At 38.4% G+C, this 11,580-nt stretch overlaps 1 protein-coding gene across 1 annotated transcript; it reads left to right on the top strand.

Annotated features, from left to right (window-relative positions):
* The first annotated feature begins 3,362 nt into the window (after positions 1–3,362).
* LOC123306451 lies at positions 3,363–5,767 on the top strand. Its single transcript, XM_044888462.1, has 3 exons — positions 3,363–3,557; positions 3,810–3,969; positions 4,239–5,767. The coding sequence occupies exons 1-3, from the start codon at positions 3,363–3,365 to the stop codon at positions 5,765–5,767; spliced, it is 1,884 nt and encodes a 627-aa protein (XP_044744397.1).
* The last annotated feature ends 5,813 nt before the right edge of the window (positions 5,768–11,580 follow it).

Genomic DNA, 11,580 nt, shown 5'->3' with positions numbered 1-11,580 from the left:
ACTTGGGAAAAAAATTTGAAAATCAAGTAATTTCATCCCGATTGAAAACACCTCTATATGATTTCTTACATATATGGAAATATAAAAATGACCATCATCTGCGTGTCTAGCGGGGGAAAGACCGTCAGTCAGACCATTGAAAATTCCGCGCGCCGTATAAAGCGGTGAACACATATGAGCGGCCGCGGCCACGATCACGATCACGATCGTGAGACATCGCGACTGAATGCCGCTATATCGCTGAACAGATCGTGATATTATGTGCGGAATACATGTTTTATTAATCTATGGCGGAATATGACATTTGCATGGGACACATCTCGATCGTGATCGTGATCGTGGCCGCGGCCGCTCATATGTGTTCACCGCCTAAATGCTCGCTCATACATTATTGCTCTGACTGACGGCCTTGCCCCCGCTAGACACGCAGCTGACGGTCATTTATTTTTATATTTACATATATGTAAGAAATCACATGGATATGTTTTCATTCGGGATGAAATCACTTGATTTTCAAATTTCATTCCCAAGTTCACTCGCTCGACTGACGTATTTTCCACCCTCCGCCGATCGGCTGACTTCACTATTATGTTTCAATATTACATATAGAAAATTTCAGGCGGGATATAATCACTTGAAATTTTGCATTTTTTGCCAAGTTCCGCTGCCTCCCACACCCGCACCCACCGATACTTGACCGGCTGACGGTCAGTTTCGTCATTTGCAATGTGAGTACAACATGCAGAAGCTGTATTAGGGTTCGACTTTCGGACACAGATTACAGAGAGATTCTCTGTAATCTGTGCTGAGCTCTTCGCTAAAATGGTGGATCCAACTATTCGTCTCTGATAACGGTCTCTACGGTCCTTGAAAAACTAAGAGTTGGCTTTCCGGCAAAGATTAGGGAGTTAACTCTTTGCTTTCCAGAGGAGGAAAACACTTCTATACGTTCAAAATTTGGCCTTTGAGTCTCCATCGACCAGGCTTAGCTTGCTTACCAATGAGGTTTGCCGGCGTGGGGTTGATGCTATTCACAAACTGGTGAAGATTTGTGATTACAAATTATAAAGATCTATGAAAGATGCGAAATTATAAATCAAGAAGAACTTCTCTTTAAGAAGTTACAGTGTTCATGGACATTTTTTATTTTGATCATAGAACTCATCTTCATACTAGAAAAAGTTAACGCGATAAATACTTAGAATATAGAATAACAGGAAGGAGCATATTGCTCATTTCAATTTGACCGGAATAGAGGAGAAATATGGCCGACATATATTTCCGTTTCAACAGTGGCGTAGGACAATGAAGTTTCCAAAAAACTAACTTCAATAGCCAGTTGATTCTGATTTATCAAAAAAATTAGGAAAGTACTAACGTAAAGTCAGAAGCTTTTTCACGCTCGTTCAAATTGATAATCAAAGCGTAAATTCACCCCGCCTAACACTACTTGGCTATATACTTAATGGTATTAAGGTCTAAGACTCAACATCACCTACGCCCATGGAGTGTTGTTGTCAAAATGAAGTTTAAACATCACTTTGTTTATTTGGCCACAGATAACAGAATCATTTGACTTCCAAGTCTGCCACTTACCAAATCAAAATTTGGAAGACCAATATGGCCGTTTCCGTCGCACAATTCCCGTCACGTTTATTCGAAAAAGCTCCTTCCTGATATTCTATGTTCTAAGGATAAATATCATTCACACCAAAAAAAGGTTGACTTGATGAATATCCTTATAAGTAGATACCATACACGAACATGGGTGCTAAGTACTTTTTGTGTGATCAGAAAGCGTCGCACCTATTTGATATTTCTTGTAGGTTTATTGATAAACATCATAACAACATATTCATTTCTACTTATACATATACTGTTACATGCATCGCATTCACGAAAAATTATGATCATACGATATTTCTTCTCTCCTTCCGTCTTCTTGTTCCTTATTTTTTCTTAAAGACTTTATAATTTCTTTCATTATTTTATTCTGTTTTACGAGTACTTCGTATCCCTCATTTTCTTTATCGTCTTGAGAAATTTTACTTTGTGTTGATAGTGCATTGTGACTTTGTTTCAGAGTTTCTAGTTTTATATTCATGAATTTCAGTTCTTCTTTTAGCTTCATATTCTCCGCTATACATTCCTTGTATTTCTTATCAATGGTAATCATTCCGACTTGTAACTCATTATTTTCTTTGACCAATTTATTCTGACTATTGAGATATGCTTTGTAGTCTTTTTGTACCGAAATAATTTCTTTTTTAAGGATATCTATTTCATGAGAACTTTTTTCCAACTCATTTTTGTACATGCAGATCTCTGAAATATGACGTGCATTTAAATCTCTGATTTTATTGCTTAATGTTACATTTTCTTCAACCAGATTTGTGTATTTCTTCTGAATATTGCTGAGATTTCGGCTCTGTTCCGAAATTTGGTTTTCATAGTTCATTATCAAATCTTTATTCTTGTGCTCCGCTATTTTCATCTCTGACAACATTTGGAGGAAATCGTTTTTTTGTCGAAATTTGTTACCGAAAATTTGTTGGAATTGCTGTAGGTTTTGACGCTTTTCATTTTGTTCCATCTGGAGTTTTGTTTCAAATGCATCTTTATCTCTTCTTCTCTCTTCCTTCAAAACTTGAAATTCATGCTGAAGTTGAATGTATTTTTTATTTAGTTCCTTCATTTCGGTCAGTACATGTTTAAGTTTTTCCTGAAGGTCTTGATTAACGACTTTACACCTATCGATCTCCATATCTCGCACTCTGAGTAGATTAAGATTATATTTGAAATCTTGTTCTAAATTCATTATATCCTCTAGAACTCGAGATGCATTTGAAGAAGATTCCATTGAGAGGTCAAAATTATTACAGTTACAAATCAGTAGTTTCGCAAAAAAATTATGACAGTTTCGAAATTCTGTGTTATTGAATCGAAATAATTAGGGGAGTAGTGCATAGAAATCACTCTTTTTATTTTTCAAACCAAATATACATTTTTCAATTTTATGACTCAAAATTAGAACAAGACGTATTTTCAGAAGAAAAATTTCGGTAGCGAAATTTTCAATTTTCAAGTTTACCGTAGCACATTGTCATTTTCTTCCTTGAAACCCCTACTTAACCATGAAGTAAAGAATAAATTTTTCATGCATAGTCAAAATTTAAAGAGTTTTCCTTACTTTCATTAAATTCGCTATATTTGTGGACAAACGTCCACGGACCTTATATGGAAATCCAGTGGATGTACATTTCTGGACATTCTGGTTTTTTGTAAATAATAATAATAATAATAATTTACTGTATGTTCATAAATCTACATCTTATGTATGTCCATTGTACTTTGAATAAGGGATGTTGAACAACCATCCATATACGTCCCTTATTGGACATCTACGCTCGAATGTTAGAAGACATGTGAAATACCTCTGTCTTGATTGTGAGCAGGGTCTTCATCAAATTCCTAAAATTTTACAACTGATAGGCGAGCTGAGGGATGAGATACGTGAGCTCAAACAATCTAGGTCCATTGATGTTGGCGCGACGCAGGTAAGATCTGCGCCCTCCCCTCAGTCCAATGAAGAAATTATTAATGAGGTGCTTGAAAGAACCAAGCGCTCCCATAACTTAATAATACATGGGAGTATTGAGAGAGGTGCTGACAGGCGTGACCAGTTGCAGCATGATTCGGAACTGGTTCAGTCAATCCTTAATGAGTGTGATGCTTCTGGGCAAAATTTTAAGCTTTTCAGAATTGGGAAATTTGATTCTACCAGGGAAACACGTTCTCGTCCCATAAAGGTTAGTTTTTCTTCACCTGATCCGGTGCCTGTCATTTTGCGTAAGTTCAAGAAGATAAAGTCGAAGTTTGAGAGTATATACGTTGCTCCTGATAGGACTCCACAGCAGATTGCACTTTACAAATCTGTTAAATCTGAGTTGGATAAACGTTTGGCTGTGGGTGAATCAAATCTTCGTATAAGTTATATCTCCGGGATTCCATCTGTGGTGGAATCGAGTTCGAAAAACTAAGCATGCCCAACCGGTTTATTTCTGCTGATCTGTCCCATAAACCAATTGAGGTTACAATTTTTTATCAGAATTGTAGAGGCCTCAACACTAAGTTATCACCATTTTTCAGATCAGCATGTAAATATACGTATGATATAGTCTGTATAACTGAGACATGGCTTGGTGACTCGGTTTTTGATGGTGAATTGTTTCCTCCAGGATATAAAGTAGTGAGATGTGATAGACAGTTTGTTAGGGTTGATAGATCTCGTGGTGGTGGAGTCCTGCTGGCCGCTTCTGAGAGTACATCTTTCAGTATTATAGATGGAGCATTTTTAACCGATCGTGTCCCGTTGATAGATGTGGTTTTGTGTCGTTTTACTGAGCCCTGTCCTTTTATTGCCTGTGTAGTTTACATTCCGCCTGATATTACTGCTTTTCATCTGGAAACTTTTACAACTGCATTGGAGTTGAGTTTCCCTGGAGAAACTATGTTCCTTGTTGGTGACTTCAATTGCCCTGACTTTGTTGATTCTAATTGTGGTCCCAAATCAATTCTTTTGCGGAATCTATACGATCTCCTGGATCTGCGGCAGTGCAGCTCAGTTCGGAATGAGGATCTCAGGCTGCTAGACTTGGTTCTAGCGAGCAAGAACTTTGAGGTGTCAGTCATCCGTTCTGACTCGCCTTTTGTTCCTGAGGACCCCTACCATCCTGCTTTGAGTATGGTCCTTACTGTGGAGTCTTCCAGGCGTCGGGTGAATTTTCCGAGGAAGGATAATTCATTCTATAACTTTAAAAGAGCTGATTACTCTTCTTTGTCTACGGCAATCAACTCCGTTAATTGGGATTTTATAGCAGAATTCGATAATGTCGATGAAGCTTTGGATTTCTTCTACAGAAAACTTTTTGAGATTCTGGATGACCTTGTTCCTAAAAAGACTAACTCTTTGGCAGAGCCTAGCTTCCCTGTTTGGTTCACAGGAAAATTAAAGCATATCATTGGCCTAAAGAATTATTACAGAGTGAAGTGGCGTAATACTGGTCTAGAAAAATATTTCGTTGAGTTCAAACGATTGAGAGCGTTGGTCAAGTCTGAAATTGATTTGGAGTACAACAAGTATCTGTCTGAAGTGCACAGCCAAATAAGATCAAATCCATCTTCACTCTGGAAATATTTAGCTCGAAGAAAGGGTTACACTAGAGTACCTGGAGTTTTTCATTCTGATGAACGTCTTTATGACGATCCCAGAGAAATTGTTGATTTGTTTGGAGCTCATTTTTCTGGGGTTAATGGCCTGGATGCGCATGGGGTTCATAATACTGATGATTCAACTAACCTTCCACCAGTTTTCATCCCATCAGTGTCAGAGGATGAGATAAAGTCCATAATGGAGAAGTTTCCTGATCGATTGACATCCGGTGACGATCAGCTTCCCTCTGTGTTCTTGAGGGAGTGTAGCTCTGCACTGGCCGTGCCCCTCCACCGTTTATTTTCCATTAGCCTTAATACTTTTACCTTCCCTAGGAGATGGAAGAGAGCTAGGGTAATTCCGGTGTTCAAAAAGGGTGACTCGTCTTCTGTGGAAAATTATAGACCTATTTCCATTTTGTCGAACTTTGCCAAAGTATATGAAGAGGTTCTGTATTCAAGCATCTACCACCATATTAAACAACGTTTATCATCAGCACAGCATGGTTTTGCCCGGGGGAGGTCGACTGTAACTAACCCACTCTGTAATCTGTGAACTAACCTAGCCACAATTTCGCAAGTCATAGCAGAGTCCCTTGATGATGGAGGTCAGGTCGATGTGATCTATACAGATTTCTCACGTGCCTTCGATACCGTTGACCATAATTTGCTTTTGAAAAAGCTAGCATCATTTGGTTTTACTCCTAATTTTGTGAAGTTGATTCATTCCTATTTAAGTGGAAGAACTAATTATGTATTCTATAATGGATTCAGATCTTTTGAATATGAGCTCAAGTTTGGTGTTCCTCAGGGATCTAACCTCGGACCATTGTTGTTTGTGATTTTCATTGATGACCTTTTATGCTCTCTCAATTGTGGGGCTCTAGCCTATGCTGATGATCTGAAGCTTTTCATGAGAATATTTGGAATTAATGACCAGTTACTTCTTCAGTCAAGTTTGGAGTTGGTTCGCGGTTGGTGCTTGCGGAATGGACTTATTTTAAATTTGAAGAAGTGTTTTAAAGTTACTTTCACCAGGAGGGCGCACCCGCTAGCTTTTGCTTATCACATTGGGAATGATCTTATTGCGGTAGGTGATCGTTTTCGTGACCTGGGAGTTTGGTTTGACAGTGAGCTGAGTTTTGTTCCACATGTTGAAGATCTGTGTGCATCTGCTTGTAGATCTTTGGGTTTCCTGTTCAGGAGCTTCCGTGAGCTCGACGATCTGTCTGCTCTCAGAAGTGTTTACTTCTCACTTGTTCTCAGTAGGTTGGAATACGCTAACATAATTTGGTTCCCAATTTATGCCACGCATCTTACATCCATTGAGCGGATTCATAGGAAGTTCCTGAAATATGTCGAATATAGGAAGACAGGCATTTATCCTGAGCGTGGTGCTGATCTTTCAAGCATAGCGAGGGAGCTGAGGCTTTCAACCTTAATTGAACGTCAGGTTCAGCAGTGTGCGAGATTCGCCCAAAAACTTTTAAGTGGAAAGATTGACTGCCCATTTTTTCTCTCTCGGGTAAACATCCACGTCCCAAGAATGGCTGCCAGGGGTTCTCCGATGTTTAGTCTGCCCACGCCTCGGACCAACATTCTCCAGCGGGCACCAGTATATCGGCTTTGTGATTGTGCTAATAAAGTTAAAATTGGTCTATTATAGTTTTGTGCTTTTTTTTCTCGGATAAATTATTGTATATAGGTGCTTGCCATTTCATTTCGTTTTGCTTATGGGGAATTCACATGTATTTTTCTTTGAGTTTATGTAATTTGTTACCCTGTTACTGGGAATTTTCCTGTTGGGTAAATAAAGTTATTATTATTATTATTATTATTATCTTATTATCTTCTGGATATACAAATTTGGATCTTAATTGTACTATCAGAACTTGTACGTTAGTGTACGTCCATTCAACGTACATTTTTGGATCAACGTGAATTATCCATGATTGTACATCTTTTGGATGTTCGGATCTGGATCTAAATATCTACTTGCAGAAATTGTACTTTTCTGTACGACAACTGGATGTATCATTTTTGAGTACCCATAATTATTCATTTCTCAACATTCGTAGGATGTCAATAGTCTCCTAACACTATTCCGCAAGATCTGGGAACAAGGAGATGTGCCACAATACTTCATAGACGCTTTAGTTATCATTATTAACCTCTATCAGAACAAAAATTGCAACAATTACAGGGGCATATCGTTGCTTAGTGTGGCCGGTAAAATTATCTCGAAGATTATGGCTTTTTGTCTGTTTTCACACTGCGACTGCTGCAAGAGAAGACCCGTGAACAACAATCAAGGATCTATACAGCCTATATCGATTTAAGTAAGGCCTTCGGTGAATCGGAAAGCGCTGTGGAAAATCATGGGACGCCTTGGAGTACCCGAAAAATTCTTAGCAGTGTGTAGCCTTCATAACAACAACACCGCTAGAACACAGCAGAATGGCTCTACAACCGACCATTTCTTAACTAACTCTGGAATAAAACAAGGCTGCGTGGTAGCGCCTTTACTGTTCAATATTTCGCCATAGCTGTCTCGATAATTGCTGACATGAGTATGCCTGTAAGAGGTGTAGGAATAAGATTTGATGGAGGCCTGAAGCGCCTCAGAGCGAAAACCCGTACAAAGTTTATCACGGAACTTCAATATGCAGACGAGTGCGCACTTATCGCTAGCAGCTCAGAGGATCTACAGATAATGTTGGAGACCTATAAACATAAATACGAAGCTTTAGGCCTCAGACTCAATATCGACAAAACCATAATCCTGGTAAGTCCGCCGGAAAGCCTTCAAACAGATATCAGCCTGGAGAATGAATCTCTAGAACAGGTCGAGCAGTTCAAATACTTGGGAAGCTTCATAAATAGGTACTAGGGCTAACCTAGACACGGAAATACACAACCGTATCAATTCGGCGTCACGGGCATTCTGGAAGCTAAAGGACAGAGTGTTTCCAAATCACGACCTCAATCTGAAGACCAAGACAGCTGTTTACTGAGCAGTGGTCCTCCCAAAGCTTCTTTACGGAAGCGAAAGCTGGACGCCCTACAGGCGACATCAAACAGCTTGAACAAACGCAACAACGTCATCTACAACAAATAATGCACATCAGATGGTTTCACAAAGTTTCGCATGCAGTCTTGCAACGCGCGAGCTGTACAACAATTGAGACTCAAGTAACGAGGGCCCGACTCAAATGGAGCGGCCACATCCTGAGGATGTTCGCACCGTTTTTTTTGTCTTTTTGTAGATTTATTCCCGGTAACGGAATACAGCAATGAAAAAGAAACGAAAGGATGTACAGTACCGGATCTTATTTCTACAATTAGCATGGCTGATTCAGCAATTGTACGTTAATGTACGTTCACTCTGGATGTACATTTTTGGATCAACATGAATTATCCATGATGGTACATCTTTTGGACATTCAGATTTGTATTTTAATATTTGCTTCCAGAAATTGTACTTTTCTGTACAACTGGATCATTTTCGAGCGTCCATAATTGTACCTATATTTCTCAACATTCGTAGGATGTGCAGGACTGGATCTCATTTGTACAATAAGTACAATCAGACGTACGTTGATGTACATACGTCCACTGGACGCAAAAAGATACCTGTATAGTGTATGTTATTGTTGGTGTTCTAAGGGAAGGTTTTCTCGCAGCTTTTTTCCTCCTTTCTATATTTTCTTTCTATATTTCTGGAACCGGTTGATGAGAATGAGATTGTGAACACTATCTCCTCACTGAAGAATGGTGCCTGCCCTGGACCAGATGGTGTTGCTTCATCCCTTATTAAGCGGATTCACATGTTTGTTTCGAAGCCTCTCGTACATATAATTAATTTATGCTTTTCGAATGGTATAGTACCATCTGAATGGAAACAGTCGCATGTAAAATGTGTTTTCAAGTCTGGTAATAGATCTCAAATGACGAATTACCGCCCAATCTCGATTATAAATAATTTCGCGGAAATATTCGAAAAATGTCTTAAAAAAAGATTGACCTCGTTTCTTGAAAAAACTGATATGCTGAGTGACAAACAATTTGGTTTTAGGGAAAACATATCAACCATAGATGCCATACAAGAACTCATTGGTGGGGTCATTTATAATATGGATAAGAATAAGAAAGTCCTCTCTGTTTTTTTCGACTTAACAAAGGCCTTCGATACGGTGGACCATCGTTTGCTTTTTGACAGATTGGAGAATGCTGGTATCAGGGGTGTTGCATTAACGTTATTTAAGAGTTATTTGGATGGCCGGTTTCAGTGCGTCAAGATGGGAGATGTATTGAGTCAACCACTGCTGGTTGATATTGGTATTCCACAGGGAACTGTATTCCACAGGGAACTTGTTTTTATTAATTGGCTGCTTCGTGTTTCAAATCTAGATATTTTGGCCTATGCAGATGATTCTGTTATAACCTTCAAAGGGGACACATGGGAGGAAGCTTATCAGAGTGCAGTGGGGGGATTGAAGTTCATTTATGATCAGCTGTCCCACTGCTTGTTGAGTTTGAACACCAGTAAAACAAGATTTATAGCGTTTTCACTTACGGCGTCTGATCAGCCTAACTTTCGGTTTATAAGTTTGCATGGGGATGGGTGCGACCGATTGGGATGTTGTTGCCCGACAATAGAGAAAACTATATCAATTAAGTATTTAGGGGTCCTCGTTGATCAGCATCTAAGATGGGGTGAACACGCTGCCTATCTTGTCGGGCGACTCAAGAAATTGTGCTACATATTTTATAACACCAGGAGTGTTCTATCCAGGGAAAAATGTTTTCGTGTTTATGAGGCACTTGTATTGTCAATATTGAGATACGGCATTATAGTGTGGGGTGGTGTGAACAGGAATAACATGGGTTGTCTTGATGTTGTCAATAAGGCCCTAATTAAAACAATCTTGAAAGTTGGTAGAAGGTTTGGAACTAAGAGACTTTATATAGAATCTGGACAATTGAGCTTGAAACAGCTATACATCTATGAAGTATTGTTATATCAGATCAAAAAGAAAAAACAATTTGTTCACCACGAGTTTCAAACCAGACAGATTCTGCGTAAGGATCTAGTTGTTCCTCGGTTCCATAAAAAACACTTACAGGGGAGTCTGGCATATTATGGCCCCAAATTGTATAACCTCCTTCCCCAATAACTTAGGGCATCATCGCTAAATGTAAAAAGCAGAGTTTTTAAATACCAGCTCCGAAATTGTGTGATTCTGAATTCTGATAGATTCGAAGCTACCCTATTGGAGTAATTTTGTTTTGGATATACATGTCGTTCATTTAGTCATTTATCTTTGTGTTGCTTTTTCTTAGTTTTAGGGATCTTTGAGAAATTTTACAATGCATTATATGGTTATAGGGAGAATGGTTCATCACTTGTGGTTGCAGGGTATGACAGCATACAAGCTTGCTTAGGCTGCATATTCCTGCAAGATTGTTCAATATTTTTTTTTTTTTGGTTGTATACCTTTTGATGAATAAATTGAATTGAATTGAACTTTCCCTATATCTATGACGACATTGGTCATTTCTAATGAAACACGAAATGAACGTTTCTTGTTGGGTTTAAATGTGTTGTCTGTTTTTGTATCTCCCATCCTCCCGTGAAGTGTTCAGGGTAAGTAAGGGTTGTGTACCTAACGTAGAGTCCTACCACAAGGATTAGAAAATCGATAAAAAATTATCGAATCACTAAAATGAGGAACAGAACCTTCCTTATTGAGAAAAAACAAAAGCTTCAGAATCTCCCACTAAATCCTTCTTTTTAAATTCTATTCAAGAGGAATCATATTTTCAATGTCGCTACCACTTTTGTATCTCATTTATGTTATGGAAAGTTGCTGCAAAAAATTTAAATGTCCATTACGATTTCTCTTTCCAATGGATTAGAAGTAATTAAAAAAAATGGTTTTTATAGATAATTAACGGAAACGAAAAGGGAGAGTTCAAAAATTATTGACTGTCTGTAACATTTTCACTGTACACATACCCTTCGTTACCTTCATGAAGATGTTTTTTTTTAGTCTCCCATCCTCTCCTGCAAGGCTGTTTGAATATTGATATATCGCATAAATTAATACTTATAGATATCCATAATGTCGTCAATCAATTTTGTGGCGATATTGTGAAGAAGAACTGGGACATCATTAATTTTCAGAAATATTCATAAAAAAGTGAAAACAAAATTTCTTTGAGGAGACTTCAGCTATCCAGATTCACAAAATTTATTCACCTAAAATTTTACCATCTATTATTATAATGACTCTTTGAGGGTCTGATATTGAAGTCAGATTCACATTTCAGGAATTTATTCGTTCAGTTTCGTATTTTTGCGACTTA

Source organism: Coccinella septempunctata, chromosome 1 (assembly GCF_907165205.1).
Source record: "Coccinella septempunctata chromosome 1, icCocSept1.1, whole genome shotgun sequence".
NCBI lineage: Eukaryota > Metazoa > Arthropoda > Insecta > Coleoptera > Coccinellidae > Coccinella > Coccinella septempunctata.
Note: the sequence above shows the minus strand (reverse complement) of the source record. Positions and strands in the feature narration are given on the sequence as shown.